This window comes from Monopterus albus, unplaced genomic scaffold (assembly GCF_001952655.1).
Source record: "Monopterus albus unplaced genomic scaffold, M_albus_1.0 scaffold4.1, whole genome shotgun sequence".
Lineage (NCBI taxonomy): Eukaryota > Metazoa > Chordata > Actinopteri > Synbranchiformes > Synbranchidae > Monopterus > Monopterus albus.
Window position 1 is genome coordinate 2,318,401 of NW_018127884.1, and position 24,050 is coordinate 2,342,450.

The 24,050-nt window shown below is 41.1% G+C and overlaps 3 protein-coding genes across 4 annotated transcripts; 1 reads left to right on the plus strand and 2 right to left on the minus strand.

Moving 5' to 3' along the window:
- Positions 1-109: 109 nt before the first annotated feature.
- tpp2 (tripeptidyl peptidase 2) lies at positions 110-15,505 on the plus strand. Of its 2 annotated transcripts, XM_020607465.1 has the most exons (29): positions 110-784; positions 1,627-1,755; positions 1,967-2,062; positions 2,496-2,600; positions 2,698-2,822; positions 2,920-3,083; positions 3,236-3,390; positions 3,509-3,585; positions 3,684-3,811; positions 3,944-4,192; positions 4,279-4,394; positions 4,534-4,705; positions 4,826-4,983; positions 5,587-5,663; positions 5,885-5,991; positions 6,391-6,545; positions 8,109-8,225; positions 8,314-8,414; positions 8,499-8,595; positions 8,679-8,816; positions 9,424-9,668; positions 9,947-10,025; positions 11,391-11,429; positions 11,861-12,012; positions 12,104-12,200; positions 12,333-12,463; positions 13,353-13,602; positions 14,427-14,546; positions 14,684-15,505. In XM_020607465.1, the coding sequence occupies exons 1-29, from the start codon at positions 620-622 to the stop codon at positions 14,771-14,773; spliced, it is 3,834 nt and encodes a 1,277-aa protein (XP_020463121.1). In that variant the 5' UTR covers positions 110-619; the 3' UTR covers positions 14,774-15,505. The 2 variants fall into 2 exon arrangements, with proteins under 2 accessions (XP_020463121.1, XP_020463130.1); XM_020607474.1 differs by lacking the exon at positions 11,391-11,429 and having other exon boundaries at positions 111-784.
- A 2,844-nt stretch (positions 15,506-18,349) lies between these two features.
- On the minus strand, positions 18,350-20,342 carry LOC109963589 (protein-lysine methyltransferase METTL21C-like). Its single transcript, XM_020606237.1, has 4 exons — positions 20,165-20,342; positions 19,432-19,592; positions 19,192-19,309; positions 18,350-18,934 (listed from the first exon to the last, which is right to left on the minus strand). Exons 1-4 carry the CDS (start codon positions 20,340-20,342, stop codon positions 18,549-18,551), a joined length of 843 nt encoding a protein of 280 aa, XP_020461893.1. The 3' UTR covers positions 18,350-18,548.
- A 108-nt stretch (positions 20,343-20,450) lies between these two features.
- On the minus strand, positions 20,451-22,417 carry LOC109966114 (protein-lysine methyltransferase METTL21C-like; the record flags this gene model as incomplete). Its single annotated transcript, XM_020610738.1, has 5 exons — positions 22,384-22,417; positions 21,853-22,001; positions 21,628-21,707; positions 21,299-21,416; positions 20,451-20,872 (listed from the first exon to the last, which is right to left on the minus strand). Coding segments are annotated over exons 2-5 (729 nt in total), but the record flags the coding sequence as incomplete, so codon positions are not given.
- Between the last annotated feature and the right edge of the window lie 1,633 nt (positions 22,418-24,050).

A 24,050-nucleotide genomic window follows, 5' to 3' on the forward strand; every position in this document is an offset into this window, starting at 1 on the left:
CAAAGATACAAAGGGTGCCCCCCCCCCCCCCCTCCAACCTGTTCTTGTTGATGATTGGATGTTAGTCTGCGGGACCACCCATCCACAACTTCCTTTTCCCGCCACCGATAATTAGGCTGTGATAGTTTTGCTGGTGCCAGTATACTGCATGTTATGTAATGATGAGGGCAGTGGAGCCGAGTCATCAATCAGCATCCACACATTTTCTTCAGGAAATACATTTGTCTAGTTGTTATTACACTTAGATTCGTGTGTAGGGTTAGAGTTAAAGTTAAAGTGAATGATTTTTAGTTTTATCATATCTTTCACTGAAGTCTGGTATCTCAAGACCCTGAACACTTCTTCCACTACTGCCTTCATGGGACTCACAGTTCAGGGTCCAGGGAGATAAGGAATGGTCAGCAAAATGTGATTAAATCGATGTGAAGAGTAGTAGATGGTTTAAAAGCGCTAATGTTACAGTTAGTGTTTCAAGGCCTGCTGAATAAAGCTTACAGACTTGTGTGGCTGGGCAGCATAACCGCACTGCCCCTTTAACCAGCTCTCCTCTTCCGTCGCTACCACAGTGTTGTTCTCTTCCTCATTTTGCTGCTTTGTTTTCATTGTCGCTCTTTTAATCATGGCTGCTCATTCTACCGAGGAACCGTTCCCCTTCCATGGGCTGCTCCCCAAAAAAGAAACCGGCGCGGCGTCTTATCTCACCAGGTTCCCGGAGCACGATGGCCGAGGAGTGCTCATTGCCATCCTCGACACCGGCGTGGACCCCGGGGCCCCCGGCATGCAGGTAAATCTGACCGGGTGCCTCACTTTAGTCAGCAATGAGCTAGTTGGTGTAAGCTAGCAAAGCTAAAGGCCCAACTCATTCACGCAATTTGTACACATTTACTCAATGGCAACAGCTAGCTTAGCTCAGCTGCTAAGCTAATCTTATGACAGTGAGCTGTATAGTTTTTATGACAACAAATTCAACACAAAGTAGTAACTGGCAGATATTTTTTCTTGGTCCCCTATTGTGTTTTGGCGCTAGACGAGCTTACATTTAACTAGCTAATTAATATTAGCTTGCTAGCATGGCAGCTGAGTTCGTCCACATCAGTTTAGCTTTTTCCCTTCGGCAATTGTAGTTTGCACTGTCACTGGGTTAATTACGGTCTGGCTGTTGTGACCAGGTTTGTAGTAATGTTAGCTAGCTAAAATAGTTAGCTAGTTGTCGCTTATTGAGTCATAATTAGCAACATGCTGCTTGCCAAGTCAGACCGGAGCTTCATATATTAAATAGGTTAGTAGAAATCTGCCAAGTTGTATTCAGTTATGTCTGTTGGCACATCATTATATTAAGGGTAACCATTTCTTTTCAACCACGTGTAATCTTGCTTCTTTTGTGGGGCAGAGCTTGAATCTGAGCTTTTCAAGGTGTATAAACAGCATGAGGGGTATTGCTGTTGCAGGACACTGAAAGTTTATTCAGCCCTCAGGATGTTTCAAAATGACATGCTTCTTTAAACTAGGTTTTGTTGTCCACAGTCGTTCCTGTCCATTATAAGTCACTGAATATGTACTTTGCCTCTGTTCCAGTAAAGTTCTCTGTTGATAACTGATTTGCCTTCTTTATTACTGCTTGTTTAGGTCACAACCGAGGGGAAGCCAAAGATCGTTGATATCATCGATACAACGGGCAGTGGTGATGTAAACATGACCACTGTGGTAGAACCGAAAGATGGGACAATCGCTGGCCTCTCTGGTAGACAACTTAAGGTCAGCAGGCACCTTTTGATAGTAAAACAAAAAATAAAATCAACTGTCACATAAGAAATATGCTAATGCAAGTACGGGTCCAGCATATTAAATTATTTTGTGGTGATGTGTATTGATACTGTATCTTATATCATGTTATACATCATCAGGCTTGCACTTCATGTATTTAGCTTCCTATCTGTTTCACTCTGTGTCTTTTTATGTCTTCCAGATTCCTCCTGCTTGGGTCAATCCATCAGGGAAGTATCACATTGGAGTTAAAAATGGCTATGAGTTCTTCCCTAAGGCTCTTAAAGAAAGAATACAGGTGGGAAGACATGAAATTATTACTGTATTAGGTCTGTCATGGTTTTGATATTGCAGTGCTATGGTTGTACACTGTACTAGATGCAAAAGGAGTGATAACCCAAATGCAAGCTTAGATATAATACTAAAATATGGCCAAAAATACAAGTTGTCCTTTGTCCTCATGAACATTGGAAAAAGTCCGGATTTCTATTATTACTTTCCATATTACACCAGCAAAATGTATTAATAAAAACTTTGTAATGAATGATGAAATGCATAATAAAAAAGTGAGTAGAAAACCTGGATTAATTTGACACCAAGTTTCTGATGATAAAGCTGTTGCAATATTCATGCTAGAGCGTACATTGTCAGAATATTTAAAATAACATTAAAAACTCTGGAGACTCATTGACTTCTGTCATTGAAAAGGCACTGTTACTTTTGTCTACTAGAAAGAGCGAAAGGAGAAGATGTGGGACCCACCACACAGAGCAGCACTTGCTGAGGTCTGTCGTAAGACAGAAGAGTTTGACCTCGCTCATCCAATAACCTCACAGGTCAGACCAACAAACTTCAGTTCTTGGTGTACTCACCAGCATTTTAACAAAGCTGTTACATAGTCTCTTTCACTTGCACTCTATATCTTCTCCGCAGATGGAAAAGTTGCAGAAAGAAGAGCTGCAGAGTCAGTCAGAGCTGCTGGCATCACTAGAAAAGAAGTACAGTGATCCTGGTCCTGTATATGACTGTGTGCTTTGGCACGATGGTGTCACATGGAGGTACCCACACTAGCATTTGTCTTCTTCACACATGATGTTTTGGACCATTGTCACTGTCTACTATTGTTACTACTTTGTTACTATTTGTTCTCTTTAGGGCGGTAGTGGATACTTCAGAGTGTGGAGAGCTGTCCCAGTGCACAGTGCTGTGCTCCTACAGAGAGAGACAGGACTACGCAACGTTAGGAAACGCTGAGATGCTTAACTACTCTGTTAATATTTATGATGAGGGAAATACACTCTGCATCGTCACTAGTGGAGGTGAGGCATCCTACCACAGCTCCTCTGAAAGGAAGCCTCCTTGTGATTCATTCATTTAACACAAAGCACTGCAGGTTTGCCAGTTAAGGCTCCATAATATGTGTGATTTCACTGCATTATCTCCAGTCTAACTTGCTTTTGTGCTGTTAAAGGGGCTCATGGGACACATGTTGCAAGTATTGCAGCAGGTTACTTCCCAGAGGAACCAGAACGTAATGGTGTGGCCCCCGGTGCCCAAATCCTGGCTGTGAAGATTGGAGACACCCGCCTCAGCACCATGGAAACGGGCACAGGCCTCATCCGTGCGGTATTGTCCCCGGACTGTCGGACTGTTATGCTTTAATACTTTACCTTTCTAATTATATCTTTTTTTTGTTTTGTTCTGTTTTTTACTGATTCCTTCTTTATCTCTGTGTCACTTAAAGATGATTGAAGTAATGAACTACAGGTGTGACCTGGTTAATTATAGTTATGGGGAAGCTACCCACTGGCCCAATTCAGGGTAAGTACGGTGTTGTGGCAGTGGTGTGGTACCATTTATGTGGGTTAATTTTGTGTTGCACACCTAGGCTCACTTATTTTTGTCAATTTGTTCTTCAGGAGGATTTGTGAGGTCATCACAGAGGCTGTCCAGAAGCACAATGTGATATTTGTTTCAAGTGCTGGAAACAATGGCCCGTGCCTGTCCACAGTCGGCTGCCCAGGGGGAACTACCAACAGTGTCATAGGTACACACACTGATAAAACACACCTACTGATGCATGTATATCTTGGTTCAACTAGGAAAACATTGAAAGATTTTGGGGAATAAACAAGACAAAACAGTATTTGCATTAATTCCTGCTCCCCATTCTCCACAGGTGTTGGAGCATATGTGACTCCAGACATGATGGTGGCAGAGTATTCCCTGAGGGAGAAGCTGCCTCCCAACCAGTACACCTGGTCATCCAGGGGCCCCAGTACAGATGGTGCCCTGGGCGTTAGCATTAGTGCCCCTGGCGGTGCCATTGCATCTGTACCCAACTGGACTCTTCGTGGCACCCAGCTGATGAATGGCACATCCATGTCATCCCCTAATGCCTGTGGAGGCATTGCGTTAATCCTCTCAGGTGTGTCCAGTGGACTAATATGAGATGTGAAAATAAGTGTGCATGAATGCAGTTCTGATCCTTATGTATGATTTTGTGTGATACAGGACTGAAGCAGAATGGGATCCGTCCCTCTGTTCCTGTTGTTAGAAGAGCACTGGAAAACACAGCTCTGAAGGTTGATGACATTGAGGTGTTTGCACAGGGCCATGGAATAATCCAGGTAACTTGTCTATAATTGATCTAGGGGATTCGTCTTTTTAATCATCTTTTGTAACAGTCTAATCATGTTCTTTTATTTTTAAGCATTTGTTTATATATTTTCGTGGCATCCAGTAACCTCCTCCCTTTCTTTCTCTCAGGTGGACAAGGCATTAGACTACCTCACTCAACACGCCTCTTTACCCACAAGCCACCTCGGCTTCTCAGTAACCGTGGGTGCACAGAGGGGCATCTACCTCAGGGACCCAGCCCAAATTCTTGCACCCTCAGATCATGCAGTAGGAATTGAGCCCATCTTCCCAGAGAACACAGGTACTTTTCATACTTAGTACCACAATAGTCACAGGCATTTTTGGTTTGCTTTTGCAACATATTTAGTGTGGATAAGTGTTTATTTTTTACACCATTTGTCTTCTTTTAACATCATCACAGAAAACTCTGAGCGAATCTCCTTGCAGCTACACTTGGCACTCACATGTGCCACCCCATGGGTCCAGTGCCCTTCCCATTTAGAACTGATGAACCAGTGTCGTCATGTCAACGTCCGCATCGATCCTGTGGGGCTGAGAGAAGGAGTGCACTACACAGAGGTAAGGACAAGACAGAGACTGAATCCAGATGTCCAGACTTCACCACACTTGTAGACTTGCAGATTTTTCAGCATTGTTTCTGAGAAGTCCCCGAGTGTTGTGGGCTGTCTTGATCCACAATATACCAAGCCCACAAAGGGCCTCAAGTGGATGTAGATGTCCAGAGAGTTTTCTTAGTGCGCAGAGTAGGGCTGCAGCAGTATACCATGGTATGAAAATAGATGGTTATCATACCATGTGCATTTGCTCATTACTGGTATTGAAGAAAGAAACTGCAGTGCGCATGCAACTTTCCTCCCCGACTGCAGCAAATGGCAGAGGAGGAGGAGGCTGAAATCACCAAACTCCATCCACCAAAAAAAAACTTTAAATCAGCAGTGCAGGATTTCTTTGGATGTCTCAAAAAAACCTCCCAGACGATAAATGTTGGGCATAAAATGCACTATTGACATAATTTCCCACATTGTCTGTTTGCTAATCTTTAAGTTATAAAATGACTCGCAGTGATCCCAATCTGACCCCAGAAACAAGATGGAGGACAAGATGGAGATTTTCTTTTTGTATGTATCAGTATTAATCTGATCACTGTGATGTGGTTTTTAGGTGTGTGGGTATGATACAGCAGCGCCTGCCTGCGGTCCACTGTTCAGAGTTCCAGTCACAGTTATCATCCCTGCCAAGTAAGTTCTTATTTTACATTATTTTCAGTCTAAGAGGTTTGTGTACGTCATAGATTGTATAGAAAGATGGACTACTTCACATCTTCCCAAAAGTGAAGCCACCACAAGTCGATTGGTGGCTGGTTACATAGCGGCAGGAAGCGGTGATGCATCATCCATCTTTTTATATGCTCTATGATGTGTGTTTGTAGTGACTCATTGCTCTTTCTTCTGTCTGACAGAGTGACAGATAGTCGTAATCAGGAGCTGTGTTTCACAGACATCCACTTCAGACCGGGCCAGATCAGACGCCATTTCTTCACTGTTCCTCAGGGTGCCTCCTGGGCAGGTCAGCGACTCTGTGTGATAAGGGGTGTACTTTGGTGTACAAGTGATAAATGTTAGGAAAAGTATTGATGAGCAATCACCAGTAGTATCAGTCAACCTTTGGTGTGTTTTGATCCACAAATTTATTATGTAATGTTGTACATTTCAGTATGGCACTGGTTACTGTTTGTTTTCAACTTTTTAATTTGACATTTTGATTAAAGTATAGTGATTTAGGTTTCAAAATGAAAATGTGAAGTTTTAAAATGACTCATTTTAAAATGCTTTTTCTCTTTGCCCCTCCCCTGTCTTCCTCCTCCACCTTCGGGTTTCACTTCTTGCTTTCATATCATCACCTATATTCTCTCTCCTCCTTGTTGCTCTGTTTTTCCACCTCTGTGTCCCTGCTTCTCTCCTGCAGAGATCACCCTAACCTCTCACTCAGGAGATGTGTCGTCAAAGTTTGTTCTCCACGCGGTCCACCTGGTCAAACAGAGAGCATACAGAGCCAATGAATTCTATAAGTTCTCTTCACTATTGGAAAGAGGCTCACTAACTGAGGCTTTTCCTGTGCTGGTACCTATATTTCATTTATAATTTATGGTTATTTGACTGTGTCTTTGCACTAAAGTAAAGTGTAAACATAATAGATTTAGCTTGATAAAAAGCAAATTCAGGGCTCCAGACTAACATTTCATACTCGTGGCACTGGCACCATCAAGTCTCAGATGGTGGCACCAGTGGCAGATTTGGTCGCATCAGCTGTTTTACAACGAATCTGTATTTTTCACAAATTATTTAAACACCCTTACCATGCAGTATGCATAACCTACATTTATAATAAGAGAGGGAGACTTGGGGAACACAATAAATGGGAAAATCATCTCTTTCAATGTAGTCACTTTAGTGCTCTATAGGCTAGCGGACAAAATTATGATAATAATGACACTGATGATGAAGATTAGGCTATTATATTTTAGTTCAAGTACAAATTGTGCACATGCTACGATGTTTGCATATGTGATTTACTTCTCTCTTTTTCTTCTTCTGAAGAATTTCTGCTCTTTGGCAATGTCTGTGTTGGACTTCATGTTGCTAGTAGTCTACTACTTTAAAGAATCAGAATCAGCTTTATTGGCCAGGTGTGTTGGACACACGAGGAATTTGACTCAAGTACATCGGCTCTCAATGTGCAAACAGTAAACCTGCATTTGGCTGTGTAATATAGCACAATAGCAGTATTAACATCAACAAACAGTGCAAACAATGCAGAAAAAGCAGTATAAACAGACAGTAAACAATGCAGACAACAAGGAATGTTCGTTGAAATGAGATAATTAGGGATAAAAATAGAGCACTTAAAACAGAGTACTAGAGACCTGTACGAGGTATATTTACAGGTATTGCACTGAGGGTTATTGTCCAGTCATACTGTTGTTGGTTAGGTGTTCATCAGAGTGACAGCCTGGAGGAAGAAACTGTCCCTGTGCCTGGTTGTCTTAGTGCACAGTGACCTGTAACGCCGTCCAGAGGGGAGGAGTTCAAACAGGTTGTGTCCGGGGTGTGAGGGGTCAGCAGTGATCCTCTCAGCCCTCCTTTTGACCCGTGAGGTGTACAGGTCCTCCATGGAGGGCAGGCTCACACCAATGACCTTTTCTGCAGTCCTGACTGTCCGCTGAAGTCTGAAGGATTGATGGTGGGTTTCAGCCACTACTGTCTTCAAACTGGGACTTCACTAGATGCAAGTGGCGCAAATTAGCGACTAGTGTTGGATTTGTTCAATCCACACTGACTGCAACCTGCGTGCAGTGTGTCTCATCAGAACAGCTGTTTGTCAGTAGGAAGACAGTGCGGTCTTCACCAGGCTGACTGACAGCAGAAATGTACCAGACAAAAATAGACTTGATCAGCAGTGTTTATATGTATGAATTTATTAATTTCCCTGTCTAGCTACAAAGGACGGGACAGACCAGAAAGCGATTATCTTATCTTAAAATGCAACTGATCACTCACAGTCTGGAGCCCTGTATTTGTTATCTGTAGTTCTGTGTGTGAAGCCATCCACAGGTACCTGGAACGGAAGTCACTGTCTTACAGAAGCAAGCATATTAAAACAACAATGTTTTGTCTCCTCACCAGTCTGGTAGAGTAGTAGAGTTGTGCATTGCACGCTGGTGGGCAAGCCTGGGTGATGTCACAGTGGACTACAACATCTCATTCCATGGACTCAACATTTCTCCTTCACCCCTGCACATAGTAAGAAGAGTACAGACATTCCAGAAAGTAAGATACAACCCACAAGGTGTCAGTTTTCTGCTTATAACTCGTGTTTGTCTCTGCTCAGCACGCTTCAGAGGGAGTGACGAATTTTGATGTGTTGTCGCCTCTGAGGTACGAGGAGGTGTCCCCAACCATCACCCTCAAATCATGGGTTCAGCCCCTCAGGTAAACGCACATACACACATGTTTTGTTGTTTGATAACAACGCAATTCATTGTGTGATCCCTGTTCTTGTCATTGTTATTTTAGACCCTTAAGTTCAAAGATAAAAGCCTTGGGAATAAGGGATGTCCTCCCCAATAACAGACAGCTCTATGAGATTGTCCTGACCTACAGCTTTCACCAGGTACTTCCAGCACAACACAGGAGAAAGAAATACTGTTTTTAGTGTGTGTGTGTGTGTCTGATCGTTGTTTGTTCTGTCCTCAGCCCAAGAGTGGAGAGGTTACCCCCAGCTGTCCCATGCTGTGTGAACTGCTCTATGAGTCTGAGTTTGACAGTCAGCTCTGGATGCTGTTTGATCAGAACAAGAGACTCTTGGGCTCAGGAGATGCCTACCCACACCAGGTACACTCCATCACATGAAGAGCTGGCCCCTGAGATTACATAGGTTTTCGTTCCCAGATGTTCACACACATCTGTAGTTGGTAATTTTTTCAGAAATTACATGCACTTAAGTAACCTGGTTACAGTTGGGTTTTGTCCAGTAAGCTGATGTATTTTATTTTTTAAAATGTCATGTAAACATGTCATAGAAATAGTTTCTCTTATCAGGGTAGAGAAACCTTAGTTTCTCAGGTAGGTTTGTCCAGGAGGAAACTGATTTCTCTGCCATATATACTGTTAACCAGGTTTGTAATGGGCTCTTTATAAGTGCACATGTGCATGACAGAAAGCGACCAGCAGACCTTTTCTAAACTCTGACACATTCGCACTAATACAAAGAGTTGGGGACTGAGACGGCATCTTCTGTCACAGTGAAAATAAACAATCTGATTACTGACTTGCTGCATGTATATGTATATTTACAGTAACCTGGTTACTACAGTGCATGTAAACTTGTTCTCCAGTTACCTACGAGTAAACATACCAATTGCAGATAGTCAAGCGAATGATAAGTTCCTGATGTGCACATCATGAACTGAAGCACCTTCTGTCTGTCGGACTTTTCTAGTATTCCCTGAAGCTGGAGAAGGGAGACTACACTGTGCGCCTCCAGGTCCGCCATGAGCAGTCTACTGAGCTGGAGCGCCTTAAGGACCTGCCATTTGTGGTTTCTCACCGTCTGTCCACCACAATCAGTCTAGATGTCTACGAGACCCATCGCGCTGCCCTCTCAGCCAAGAAGAAGGCAAACTCGGTAACCTTGTCCCCGGGTGCCAGACAGCCTTTCTATGTCACAGCCTTACCAGATGACAAGTGAGTCAGACTAATAAGGGATTTTTGTTTTGTGTTGTACAACCAAGCTTGTAGTCACCGGTTCAGACTCGTAATTTCAAATTGATTGTCTTCTAGGAATATTCTGTGAGACCCAAATATTCTAATCTTAGCAGCTCAACATTCAAATCACAACTGGTTAAGAAAATCTTGAGCAAAAAAATTCCTCCTCAAATTTCTTTATATTAACATGATATCAAATGTGATCTTTCTGTCTTTGTTCTCTCTATTGTTGTCTTTCAACCTTCTCCCTTTTTTAGGCTCCCCAAGGGGACGAGTCCAGGATGCTATCTTTCAGGCTCTCTTGTTGTGCCCAAGAGCGAGTATGGCAAGAAAGCGGTCAGTGGCTCTGTTCTTTCTCAATCTAGACTTGTAAGCAGTGGTCACTGCTGCTCCTTGGGACCCAGAGTCATGATGGTTTTCATCAGGAACTTTTACACATTGATGAATGCAGGAAAAAAAAACAACCTTGCATACCTTAACAGGGTTAAGGCATGGCACCATGGCCAGTCTGCCATTTCCTTAGTTTGCCCTGGTTGATCTGAAATTCAGTCATTAAATATGTGAAGTACTTATGGTCCCGAGGTTCAGGGTTAAAGACCAGTGCTTGAGTACTCATAGCTTTTTCCTTTTTTTTTTAAAGTTCTGTGAAATGAATTCGCTTTCAGACCTGAGATGATCAGTCTGCTCTGTTGCCTTTTAATTTCTTTTCCTTTGGATAATGCATGTCATATGTTTTTCTTTTCGTACTCGTTCCCCTTTGTCCATGCTTTCAGAAAAACTATTTGGTGTTGCTCATGTCAGATCTTAATGCATTAGATCTGGTTGTTTAATAAGTCACTAGATGACTGACTAATATTATAAAGCAGTTTTGCTAATATGGTTAAGTTACAGTGTGCATGATTTGAATGAGGAGTCCTTCAACCTTTGGCAGTTAATTGCCTTGGGACCATGTTTTCACAAACTTAAAATCTGGGAAAAATATTAGTGAGAAAACAAGTCAAAAAGAATCGATTTGCCCAAGTCCTTTTTGCTTTACTTTAAATACTGTATCAGTGAGTAGTCTGCAAAGATAAATGAGTCCCACAAAGGAAAATGTTGTTATAAGTAACTTGAACAATACATATTTATGCCAAATGGATATGTTTGCCAAAGACACTAGTTGAATTGAGTGAAACATCTTTAATTCAGTTACAAAAATTAAATATGTACTTTAATTTACAAATATTTTATTCCCATTGCCTATTCTTGCTGTCTTGTTCACCTTTACATCTCCTAAGACCTGTTTCATTGCATAACCGAATATTTTTCAGTTTTAAGGCCGAACTTGATTTACTCAGTGGCTCCAGTGTTTGAAAGCTCATTAATAAACTTCACAAATATTTTTTTCAATTTTTTTGCATTGCTTGACATTGTATTGTGAAAGATCCTTCGTGTTTTTTGAGCATTATACACACAAGAATTAGTCAAGTAAAATATTCACTCTGAACCCAGTACGGAGTGAAAGAATGCAGGAAAAACAAGTTATCAGATTTGTTTTGTGTGCACACAAGATAGAAATGTAGCTTGTCAGCAGCAAGGTTGCACCACTGTTTACAGGTATGTGGATAGACTGAGTGACGAAAGATCAAATGAAGAAAGAGAGAATCCTTTTTGGTGTGTTTGTCTTGTCTCTTCCTTACTGTGTGTTATTCTGACCACCAGGGGCAGGCCTCTGCAAAACGGCAAGGAAAGTTTAAAAAGGTACTGGATGAGCTAGAAACACTGTACAACAGAGCGTTCACTGCTCTCATCAGGAAATGGCTTGGTCCTTTCATTAAGATGGGGATTTGTTACATCTGCATTAATCATGTAAATATTGCTGTATTGAAATATACAAGTCTAGTCATAATGGGTATGTATTTTGAAAAAGAATATTTAAAGTTTTCTGGTGGTCAGTAAAATTACAAATCTTTAATATCAACATGAGTTGATAAAGAACACCACTTTAAACTTGTAAAACTGGGTTTTTTTTTTCTGAACTCATTTAAAAAGAGAAGCAGAAGGAGTTTGGCATAAGTAGGAAGAGCTTGAGAATTTGGGTGTTGCTGATTCGGAGTAGTAAGAGGTCTTGGATTTTGTTGAATGCGTCCTTTAAGGGGTTATTGACTAAACTGTTTTTTGTGTTCATACAGGATATTGTTCCAGTCATCTACCATTTAATTCCTGCTCCCAACAAAACAAAGAATGGAGGGAACGAGAAGGACAAGGATGGAGACAAAGAGAAAGACGTGAAGGAAGAGTTTGCAGAAGCCATGAGAGACTTGAAGATTCAGTGGATGACAAAGTGTGCACAGTTTCTGTTTTGTCACTTGCTTTGCCCCTGTTTTTTCCGTTTTTCTCTCAGCCATTTGTCCTGTCCTCTCTTTGCTGTTCAGGTTGGACTCCAGCTCCATCTATGATGAACTGATGGAAAATTACTCAGATTACCTTCCACTACATGTACAAAGGCTGCACCAGCTGGACTCAGAAAAGGTACAAATACACACCAGAAAGCAGAATGAGAGATGGAAGGACCTCTGTCAGGATTCAGGATTTTTTCCAGATGTTGGAGTTTAAACCACGTGACTCTCACTGCTCACAGTCTGTTTACCTGTTTGTTTTTAGGAGCGTGTAAAACGTCTAAGGGAAGTGGTATCAGCAGCTGACATCGTCATCTCCCACATCGACCAGACGGCTTTGGCTGTTTACTTCTCCATGAAGACAGACCCTCGGCCTGATGCTGCTTCTATCAAGGCGTATGTCACCCTGAAGAATACTACTGATAGTAGAGATATGAACATCATTAGAATCCTTCATCAAGGCACACTCAGTTGATAGGAAAGTGACAAGTAGCACAGCAGAAAAAGAGGGTTAACCACACAGTCACCCTTGAAAAGCATACACAACTGCAGACTTGTGACTTCTTTAACAATATCTACAGTTATCTATGAAAGTGGCTGCTGTTGAGTTTGTGATCTCGCTGCAGCCAGTGGACACACAGACAACACGCAGTGGCTGCTGTTGGCCAAAGATTGTTTGAGGTTAAGGGGCATCACTCTGTAACACCACTGAATAATCGGTGAACTGGGTGCTTCTCTGTCGTTCCAACAACTCCAACAAAGTGAGACATCTTCACAGATAAAACTATCCACTGATCTCGCATCAATGATGGAAATGTAGTACATTCTGTGTGCATGCAAGTGGTTATGAAGATCCATCATCTGTTCATCTGCTACATTAAATATTACATAACTTTCATTAGCTTTTAGCTTCTTTTTTTTTACCAAAAGTACTGCCAGATTGGAGTTAGTTGTGGAGTTAGTTTGCTGAGTATGTAACTCCTTTTTACTTTTGTTAGTTACATTACATTTTAGTATGCACCTGTATCCAGTAATGGTCAGTTCTGGCCACTGTTCATCATAAGTTACATAGTCTCATTTTAAATATATGTGAAACACCTCTGCTCTTTTCCCCTAAAGCTTCTTTTTTTTCACAGAAGTGTTTTTGTGGTTACTGTTTCAGGTGAGGTGGACAAACCTTGGCTAGAAAACACTAAGAAACCCCAAGTAGAACATCCCAGCAAAGCCTCTGGACTGCTGAACATCAAGGCTTTTATTTTGACCTGCCATACTGTCTGTGTTTCAGTGACATGGAGAAACAGAAGTCGTCTCTGCTGGACGCTCTGAGCAGGAAGGGCTGCGCTCTGGCTGACCAGCTCCTGCTGCCCCCTGCACCACAAGAGGGTGCCAGTGCTGTCACTGCAGGAGAAGCAGCAGCAGTGGAGGCTGGGGAGCATGTGGCCAGCAGTTCTGACGACACCCTCCACAATGTGGCTAAAGCCTTGATGGATACCTTTTGGGAGGTGCAGAAGTGGGCAGAATTAACTGATTCCAAGGTGAGCAAAATGTTTTAGAAGGTTAAGGAAAGGCCAACATTGTTCCACTCTAATGGAGGACAGTTAAGTTACTGTAGCTAACTGTGAACATACCTGCCATGTAAGACTACAGGATAAGGATAAGGGTATTCTGTATTTTCATTATACTCAAATTATCAAACAAAACCCATGAAAAAACGAGAACTGGTGTTTTACTCCATCTCAGTATTTTGTCTGAAGATACAGATGTTTATACAACAAGTCTTGAATATATCATTTTATTTTTAAAAAATATAGTTTACTAAGACAACTGGGCACTGGTGGTTTAAGCAAATGTTACTTAACATGACTGAGTTGAGGCCTATTGTCACCTGCTGGTTTATACACACTTCGTGTGTGTGTGTGTGTGTGTGTGTGTGTGTGTTTATGACAGGAGAGCAGTGTATGTGAGATTGAGCTAAAAGTAACCATGGAGGAAGCTCTCACCTACTGTAACAGTGTGACTCAGGAATGTGTTTTTAAGCCATGTCAGGCTTCAGCTACACAGACAATACATGTTGGAATCAGGTCATTGCTGGTTGACCTTTTCATGGGTTTTGTTGACCATTACAAAATATAGTATATCACCAGACAATGTAGGGGGTGTTCTCATGCCCTTACTTTGTGAAGTGCTGCTGAAGTGCTCTTAACATTGTTTAACCTGACATGATTTGCTTTCCTGTGGTTTCACTGCTGAAAATGTGGATTTGGAGGATGTGCTGTATGTTGTCATGATTAATTCAGTAAAGGTTAATTAAGCTAATATACAATATTTTATTTATCTTCTGTCTTTTTCCATTGCTCAGGTTTTGATGTTTGCATATAAGCATGCTCTAGTGAACAAGATGTATGGACGAGCCTTAAAATATGCCTCGAAGATGGTGGAGGAGAAGCCCAGCAAGGAGAACATGAAGAATTGCATCCAGGTATGAGCAGAGAAGCCTGAGAAGATTAGATATTTTGACTGCTTGCTTTCCAAAAGCTGAGCAGAATAATTTCATACATTTGTGATCGAACCAGTGTTAGTTTTGTTCACTGGAATCATTTCCTGTTTGTTTTTCAGCTCATGCGACACCTCCAGTGGACACACTGTGCCATCTTCAGTGAGAACTGGCTCCCTGTCATGTACCCTCCAGACTACACACCGTTCTAGGACACGCACGCACACGAGTCATATGACTATATATGATCCATCACATGGTAACTTGGATATCATGTCCCTCAGGGTCACATGGTCTATGCATCAGACCTACCAGCCGCCTCCAGAGATTTTCAATAGCTCTTCAGATTTAGATGTAGGTGAACACCAAAATGAAGTCTACATGGTTTGATGCACTTGACAGTTCTTGTTCATCCTATGGTGATATCATTTTCTTTCAAAATTAGTTGAAATTTGTGTAACTCTTGCCAAGGCTTGTTAATACAGTAACTCTGAATATTATTTTTTTCGGGGGAAGTTTTTTTCATCTGTATAGATGACACCTTCTTTTTGGTGTCATCTATACATTTGATACATTTGGAGGCTTTCACATTCACCTACTTGCTTCACCTGTCGGGACTCCATATCATAGAAATAACCCATAACCTCTCTTGTGTAAATATTGTAAATGGGCCAGCGTGGAATCCACAGTTGCATATAAAGTCTTTAAAAACATAACTGTGACCACATCTGCTCACTTTCAAAGAGACAACACAATGATACTTCTGTGAGAAGACAGGAGGGACTTACTGCTGCACAATGTTTGGACATAAGAGGGCACACTGAGTCTGCCTGGGCAGGCTAGGACAGAACAACTTGTTTTATTTTTTGGGGGGATTGTTTTATCCGGGTCGATAAATAAAGTGTTTAGTCTTGTCTGTCTTTGTAGGCTGTGACTCGTGAGCACATTCTCAGAAGACAAAACAGTGTTGCGGTGCCTTTCTTACCTTTTTCTGATGGGATGAAAGATGAAGTGTGATCATTTTAACCACAGGAAGCTGCAGCATTAGTAGCATCATTTCCCTCATCAACCTTTGGTGTCAAGTGTGGGTTAAAACTCATGTCAACAATGAACACAGGCCGTTGGAGACTTGTTAGGAAATAGGAAGCCACCTTTGTGCTTTCTGGGCTTCTCCTGACCTGCAGAGGTCACCCCACTTTATACTGCACATACTTGTACAGCACATCTGATGACCGTCTAACAGACCTCATTAAGTTGACAGCAGATACAGCTGTGAGCAGCAGTAGGATATTCAGTTCACATTTTATTGAAAATGTTAACAGTATTAGAGACATTTCTCAGCAGCATTCAGACTGTTGCATTTGTACACAATGTCATAAAATACTGTACATACACAATATTAAGATGCAATAGGTATATAATACAAATATTCTAATTGATGTATTTTGCATATATGCATGTCTTCTAGGATGTAAGGAAAAAAGTAGTTTTACTTGGAAGCAGATTTTAGTTTGTTTCAATTTGAAAGATTTTTAATCTTAAACTGACTGTTGTTTGTGAATGATTTTATGTGGACTCGTGAACACCTTTGGGGTACATGAACAGAAAAAATGACAACCATTTAGAAGGGGGTCAGGCATGATTGTTTTGTTTTTGTTTTTTTTTTTCAAATAACTTGTTCATTTTAAGGGACCATGCCAGTGCTTTTCTATCTGAATTACTACAAATCATATATACATTACATCACAGCTAACCAATTAGCATTCTAAGTTCATTTAGATTTTTGGGTGCATTTTTCCACCAAACATTTTTTTTTTTAATTTGAGTTATATAAACACCAAGTCTACATTAAAGGGCCTGACACCCAGATTTTGCAATAATCCTTTACAACAAACAACTTTCTGGCAAAGTTGGAACAGTTTTTGTCATTGCACCAGAGACCTATCTATGCTGTTTTAACTGAGCTCTTAGCGCTGGTTTGAGGCGGCATAGACTGCACACAAATCAGGATTTGGCAATAATTTAATCAAAATCAGGTGGTAGTTGGTGGATTGTTCCCTCACTGTCAGTCAAATCACACTCGCACAGTCCAGTCCAGTCCAGTTTAAGTAAAAAAAAATCATAGAATGGTAGGAAAGATGCATCTGAAAATACACAACATACATTTTCAAATGTTCAGAAAAAATGGCAGGCATTTAATTTTGAGTTGCATTGTTAAAATTCACAAGAACACTGGTGTGGTCCTTTAAATATGTCAAATGTGTCACCTGACTCAAAAGGAGATGTTTTGACTTTCTTTCTTAGTTTGTATTTTTTTTTCCTCCATAGTGATGGTGCGAAACAGAGCCATGCTAAACTTACAAAGTACATTCTCAATTTTCCTCTTTTTATTGGTGATTCTCAGCCTTGTTTGCTTATAAATTTGGAAACAAAAAGTACGATATCATGTCACAGATTGTAGTATTGTCGATTTAACCAAAGAATCATTTTCCCATGTTGTTGGTCTAATTGTTAAATGAAATATGAGTTGAAGATGATTTTAACAGAAAAAAAATTCAAATTATGAAATTGGATCTAGCAATATTTAGTAGAAGGAAAATGGCTGTTCTAGATATAATTGCTTTAATTTATGATGCTCACAAGTGGAAGGTGCATGCTTAAGAATGTAAAAGCAGCTGCTTTCAAGCCACGGCCTTTCATCCTCATGGGAGTAAATCTTTTCTGGAATGACTACATACATGGTGACTTAGGTTTCTTGTATGCACTTTCTGTAGGGGCCTCAGCACAGGCTTCATCAAGTGCAAAGGGATTCACAGTTGGGGTTGGTTTTTGACAGAATTTGTGTTCTTTACTTTTTCATCCTCTTTTCTCTTGCTCCTCTGTTCTTTTTCCTCCTCTCTCCTGTGTTTAAGTTTTGGTTCAGATGATACGTTCATAGCTCAGCTGGTCACATTATGCGTTGCCAATGACAGTCTCTCCGAAAATGGCCTTAATTTTCACCACAAGGACTGTAATGTCCATTTCTGGTACAAGAAATCTCATATTTGTGGTTCTCACTCTGTTGGTGTCGGGACAGACTTCAGAAATGCTTCTTCTGGATGTTGAGTGTTTATATTTCTAGTCATACAATTTAGTAAATGCCAATATTTTACAGAATGTTTTGAGATAATGTTGTATGCTCTTATATGCGCATATTATTTTATACCCATTCTTCCTCGATGATGTGGGAAAGGGATCTGAGCTGCTCTCACTATTCTGTGGTCACATGGAATTAAGTCACAAACATGGAACCTGACACTGAATAAAAATGATTTGGAGGAATGAAGGTGTTGGCTGGTTAACACTTGTACACAGAAGAGAACAGCTAATTAGATTTGAAAAAGTTGAGATAATGGAGTTCCCTTCAAATTTTTACTACTGTATTAAACAAAATGTAAACAACAAAAAAAAGTGATGCAGACACACTGAGATAGGGCTAAACATAACTACTTTCATTATTGATCAGTCTGCTGATTATTTAGTATACAGTTGATCAATTTGTCTATAAAACTCAAAAATGATCTACTATTCATTTCACTTCTACACTAATATGATTGTAATGAGCAACTTCTCAGGCTAATTTGGTATCACACCTGGTTCACACAGAGTTAAAAAAAAAAAAGCTCACCAGTAGCTTAAACAGGAACAGTGGCACTAAATTTTTTATGGCTCACATTACTGCAGTGCTCTCTTTCTGTTTGTTGCATGAAACCTTTAATGTATAGTGGTCACTACAGTGGAAAGACGTTTTCTTGTACAGTATGTGCATGGATTTTGATTGTGTAGTTGCATATCACCCACTACAGAGGATGTTGGTGTGTCATCCCATACTAGTCAGCTACTGATAAGTAGAACAGTAATTTCTCAAACCCAGGATGAGTGACCCCTCTGACAGAGGCCTTTTGACTTTTAAACTAGAAATGTTAAAACTCACATCGGAAATCTCTTTCACCCTCTGCAGGTTGCCATGAAGATCTTCATGTCTCCATCATCAGACAGCAAACTTGTGTGAAAGGCCTTTTTAAACTTCTCAATGAAAGTCAGATCAGACTCAAGCCTGACCTTGTTGGCCCAGATCAAAATCGTTCCTGGCTTACAGAAATGTTTCATGGTGGCCAGGAGCTCGTCTAAGAAGTCGTGATGGTAGACCACGTCACTTGCCAGCACATAGTCGTACCGATAGATGGATGTAGGGTAGGTGCAATCCAGGTCAAAGCTCCAGGACAGAGGTGCCACCTGGGGCATGTGTCTGCAGCGCCTCCGGGTGTTCCTCATCAAATTAGCCCTAAGGTTACTTAACACCACCGGTAAGTCTGTGGCTGTGACTGAAGCTCCTGAGGATGCAGAAACATGATGTGCATAATCATTAGCACAATAACACCTAAACAGCGCTCAGAGAGCACAAACCTCCACAAAGGCAGCTCAGCTTCCCCATAATGGTAAATGGTAGCCATTAAAAAAATCCAGTGCAGTAATGTAGTACAGAATCAAAGATATAGCAGTATAAAGTAGTAGTACAGTACAATACATAACATATGAAGTAGTAGTAGTTGACATCCTTTGTGTCATTGTCACTTGAGTGACTACTCACCCAGCAAACTGGCCACAATCGCTACCAGTCCTGTTCCTGCTCCCAGCTCCAGCACTGTCTTCCCCTGCAGGTTCATCGTCTCTCTGTTGTTGTCCAGGAAGAAGCACAGAGCCAGTGCCTGCATGTTAAAGAACACCAGCAGGAAAACAATTATGCTGCTGAGGTAAGATATTAAGATAAATGAGGCTTGTAGCAATTTGTCATTTAAATGAATGCTTGACTGATTTCAGAAATACTCACCGCTGGCCACATTACTGCTCCATAGGTATCTATGGATTCATAAATGATGATGTCCTGCCCTACATAATGGTAGACATCTTTAATCAGGGTGCTAATGACATGCGGAACCCAGGCTGGTGCTCTGTCCTCTTGTGCAGATGTTTGTCTCATAGATGCCTGTCCTGTGGACAGAAATAGTAAACAGATGTGTTTCCAGGCTGAATCAAACACAGCCAAATGACACAAGCCATAACACTTTGTATGCTAACCAAATCACCTCACTGACATGGAAACAAGAGCCCCTGCCTAACTCCCTTTTAAGTTCAGACACTGGCCATCAGTGGACAGAGTATATCACTCTTGTGGTTTCATTGAGGACAGTTCTGAGTTGACCCCATTTAATTCTTGCCACTAACCTTGTGTTGCAAGATACAGGTTAACTGTTTAATAACAGCAGGTAAGGCAGTGTTCTAGTTGAGTCGAGTCCAAGTTGTCTCAAGTCCCCAGTGTATAATCAATGGTTTAATCATTACAGCAGATATTTCAAAATGTGAGCAAATAATAATGGGGGGGGGGGGGGGGGCATTCATGTGTAAATTTAAATTTATTTTTTAAAATTTTTTTTTGCAGTATAGGTGAGCTGGCCCTTTAAATGGACTTTGAAGTATAACTCTAATAATAAGCACATATGTTTGATGCATACTGTATGTTGATATGCAAATGTGCCTTTTCACAGATCATGTAGATGGCTCACCTGTAATATCTTCACCACTGGTTGTGGTTCTGCAACTTGAATCATTGTTCTCCGGTTTATTCTTCTCATTCTCTTTACAGTCATCTTTGAGGATCACTATGTCCCCCATGTCTTCCTCTTCACCACACTTAAACTCATTGTTTTCTTTCTTATATTCTCCTATTTCAGCCTCTAACATACAAGGTTCCTCTGTTACATTATAATTTTCTTTTCCTTTACCGTTTTCTCTATTGACCTCATGAAGCACATTCCCTTTGTGTTTTTCCTCCACAAGCCTGTCTTTGTTTTTCTTGTCTTTAGCACCCTCACTCTCTCTCAATAGATCTTCTCTACAAATTGCCATGAAAATCTTTACGTCTCCATCATCAGACAGCAAACTTGTGTGAAAGGCCTTTTTAAACCTCTCAGTGAAAGTCAGATCAGACTCAAGCCTGGCCTTGCTGGCCCAGATCACAGTCGTTCCTGGTTTGCAGAAATGCTTCATGGTGGCCAGGAGCTCGTCTAAGGAGTTGTGATGGTAGACCACGTCACTTGCCAGCACATAGTCGTACTGATAGATGGATGTAGGGTAGGTGCAATCCAGGTTGTAGTCCCAGGACAGAGGTGCCACCTGTGGTGTATGTCTGCAGCGCCCCCTAGTGTTCCTGCTCAGGTTGACTCTCAGGTTGTTCAGGACTTCTGGAAGGTCTGTAGCTGTCACCCAAGCCCCTGAGGACAGTGAGACATTTAGTCCAATGTAACCTCTCAGGTCTACATGGATGGATTTCAGGGGGAAAAAAGGGGCACCTGAGCACAGACAGAAGGGCCCCCACCCCTCCTAGTGTACATAGGAGCAAGACACCCAGAAATGGAAGTGTCATTTTGTCTGGTAGTTGTTTTTCTATTTGTTATTTTGTCTATTTGTAATCATTTAGCATCTCTTTGTTGTTATTTTGTAACTTGTAGTTGTTTTGAATCCTTTGTGGTTATGTGTCTTTGTAGTCATGTAGTCAAAAATAATCTTGACAGTCATTTCAAAAAGGAGCCCTGACCTCTTAGGCCCCTTGGCCTGTGCCTTGGAATGTCAGCTCAGTAATCCATCCATGCAGGTATGTGTCTCTGAGAAAAGGTTCATGTTGCTATATTCTCACATACCGAGGAGTGCTGCTACAACAGACACAAGGCCTGTTCCTGCTCCAATCTCCAGGACCGCTTTGTCCACAAGATTCAGCTGTTCACGATGAGTGTCAAGGTAGTGACAGAGGGCTGAAGCCTGTGGGAAATTAATGTTATTGTTATAGCTTTATTACAAAAATCAGTTGCGATAAAGATTCTGTTCTGACCAAGAGAATAATGTTTCTTGACCAGTGGTCGCATCAGGGCTGTTCTTCAAAATAGTGTAATGAGACACTCAAATCTGCCACTTTGTGGCAGTTACTGTAAATCAATGTAAGGTTCCAAATCTTAAAAACAGTGATACTCACTGGCCATGTCATGTCTGCACAGGAGTCCAGAGCCCCTTCGATGATGATCTCCTGCCCAGCATAATAGTAGACCTTTTTATCTGTTTTGTAGAAGAAACATGGAGCACAGGCCAGTCTTTGCTGCATTTCAATGGTCGATTCCTCATTATGTGAATCATCTAAATAATATATAAGTCAGACACTCATTTGTATTCTGACTTAAACACCCACAGTGCTTCATCTGACCTTTTTCCACATCTTTTTCTTCTTCATCACCCTCCTCCCCCTTATCTTCCTCCTCTCCGCTTCTCATCCAACTGGTTTCCTTCATAAGGTTTGTGGACAAATTATCCATGTAAAATGCTATGTCGAACAAACTTATATTATTATTGGGCCTGTAAAAATAGAGAAAATGTGAAATAGTCATTAAAAATAAGAAGAGAAGGGCATATACGTACATGATTATATACAATATTGTAGCCTTTCTCGCCATTGTTGTGCTGAGTTTATATAATTACTTATTTTTTTAACAAATGTATCTACAGCTCTACAGTCTGACTACCTAAATAGGCAACATGTCTGGGAGAACACATGCCTCCAGCGTGCAACAATAAGTATGTGAAAACGACATTTTTCTTTTTTTTAAAGATTCATTTTAGTCAGAAAAAATGAGGGACAATAATATACTACCTAAATTTACATTAAAAAGTTCCCTATACAAGTAGTCCCCCGCTAACTTATGCAAATATAGTGAAACTTCATGTTCAAGCACCCTACCTGCTGCTGCTTTATTTTCCGGTGACAGATCTCAGGAGCAATGTGACTGCATCTGGAGACCTCTGACCGTGAGCTTATAGAGATTCAGCATCCTGTTGGACACACCCATCATCATCACAAGGACATGAGGGTATTTTTAGCAACATGCTCATGGGATATAAACACAAGTGTTTTGCACATAGATACAAACAGTCACCCACCCACTCACACACACGTACGCACCCCCAACAACAAAGATTAGCTGGTGAGGGAGCTAAAAGCAGAGAGAGAATGACAGGAATGATACCAATAGGCATACATCTTTATTTCCAGTAACACTTATGGACTTATTTGCTGGTGCTTTCCAGAAGTCTCGGTGGTCTATACCCTCACATTAATCCTGTAAATCTGGCTTTTATCCTAACGCTACTGAATTATTTCCTACTGCAGTGATCAGATTTGGCATTAACTCAGGGTTGAACTCAGTCCAGATCCTGCACATTACAACAGTTTTACTTAATAGATAAACCTCCCTGAAAACCAGGGCAATTTTACATTTTAAATTGTGTTAAATTTGTGTTACTTCTTTTCTTCTAAAGATGAGAAGAACCTGTAGTCTGTAGTCTTCCATGTTGCTCACATTTTCTGCAATGGCCTCAATTGCTTCACCAGAGATGGAAGGTAACAGGATCTGGCTGCCATGCAGCCCTCATATATCACCCCCCCAAGAAAAGAAGGGGGCTCCTGCCACATAAATTTCAATCAGATTTCCCTCAGGTACACTTTAACAGACTCTGACCGTGAAGTATGCATTACACACAGTTTCAGATATCATCCAATTAAATGTACTCACAAAATGCCAAATCCATCCAGGAAGCTTTGGCACATTAATTGGCAGTGGACATTGGTGAGGTCAATGCCCGGCTGTGTTGCTGATGTGGAGCCGTCTTATTTGTATAAAGCATTTTTAAGCTTGATGACAGACATTGAGACAGGTACCGTCTCTCAGTGAAAGGCCATGTGTGGAACGGAAGCAGAGTCTGCTCGTTTCATTTGAACCACTGAAAGCACTGTCGTCATTGTAACCAGATCCATTGTAAACAGCTCTAGTGCAACTGCCAATATTTCCCTCCATTAAATATGCAATAGTTTTTCTCAAAAAACTCAGCCATGACCCTCTTAATTTTTTAAATGTTGGTCTGATCTCCAAAGGACCTTTTCTATGGCTAACTTTAAATTTTCTTGGTAAAGCTGATTTCATGTATAAATAATTATATTTGAAAAAAAAATTCAGTCAGGCTTTTGCACTCACCATGGCAATGAAACAGTCATCAAAGTAACTAACAATCTCTGCAGACGCAGCTTTTGACCTGGTAATTCATTCAGTTTTCTTGGACTGCCTTGAAAAAGACAGACAAAGGGGTTGGCCTCACAAATGTTGCCTTGACTTGTTTGATTCTTACTTGTCAAACTCTCTTAATTGTTGGTGATGGTTCTTCACCTGTGGCCCCTCAGATCTATGGTTCTTAAAGACTCCGTCCTTCCATCCATCCATTTTCTATACCGCTTAGTCCCAAATGGGGTCACGGGGGGCTGGAGCCAATCCCAGCCAGCTGTGGGCGAGAGGCAGGGTACACCCTGGACAGGTTGCCAGTCCATCACAGGGCTAACACGCAGACAAACAACCA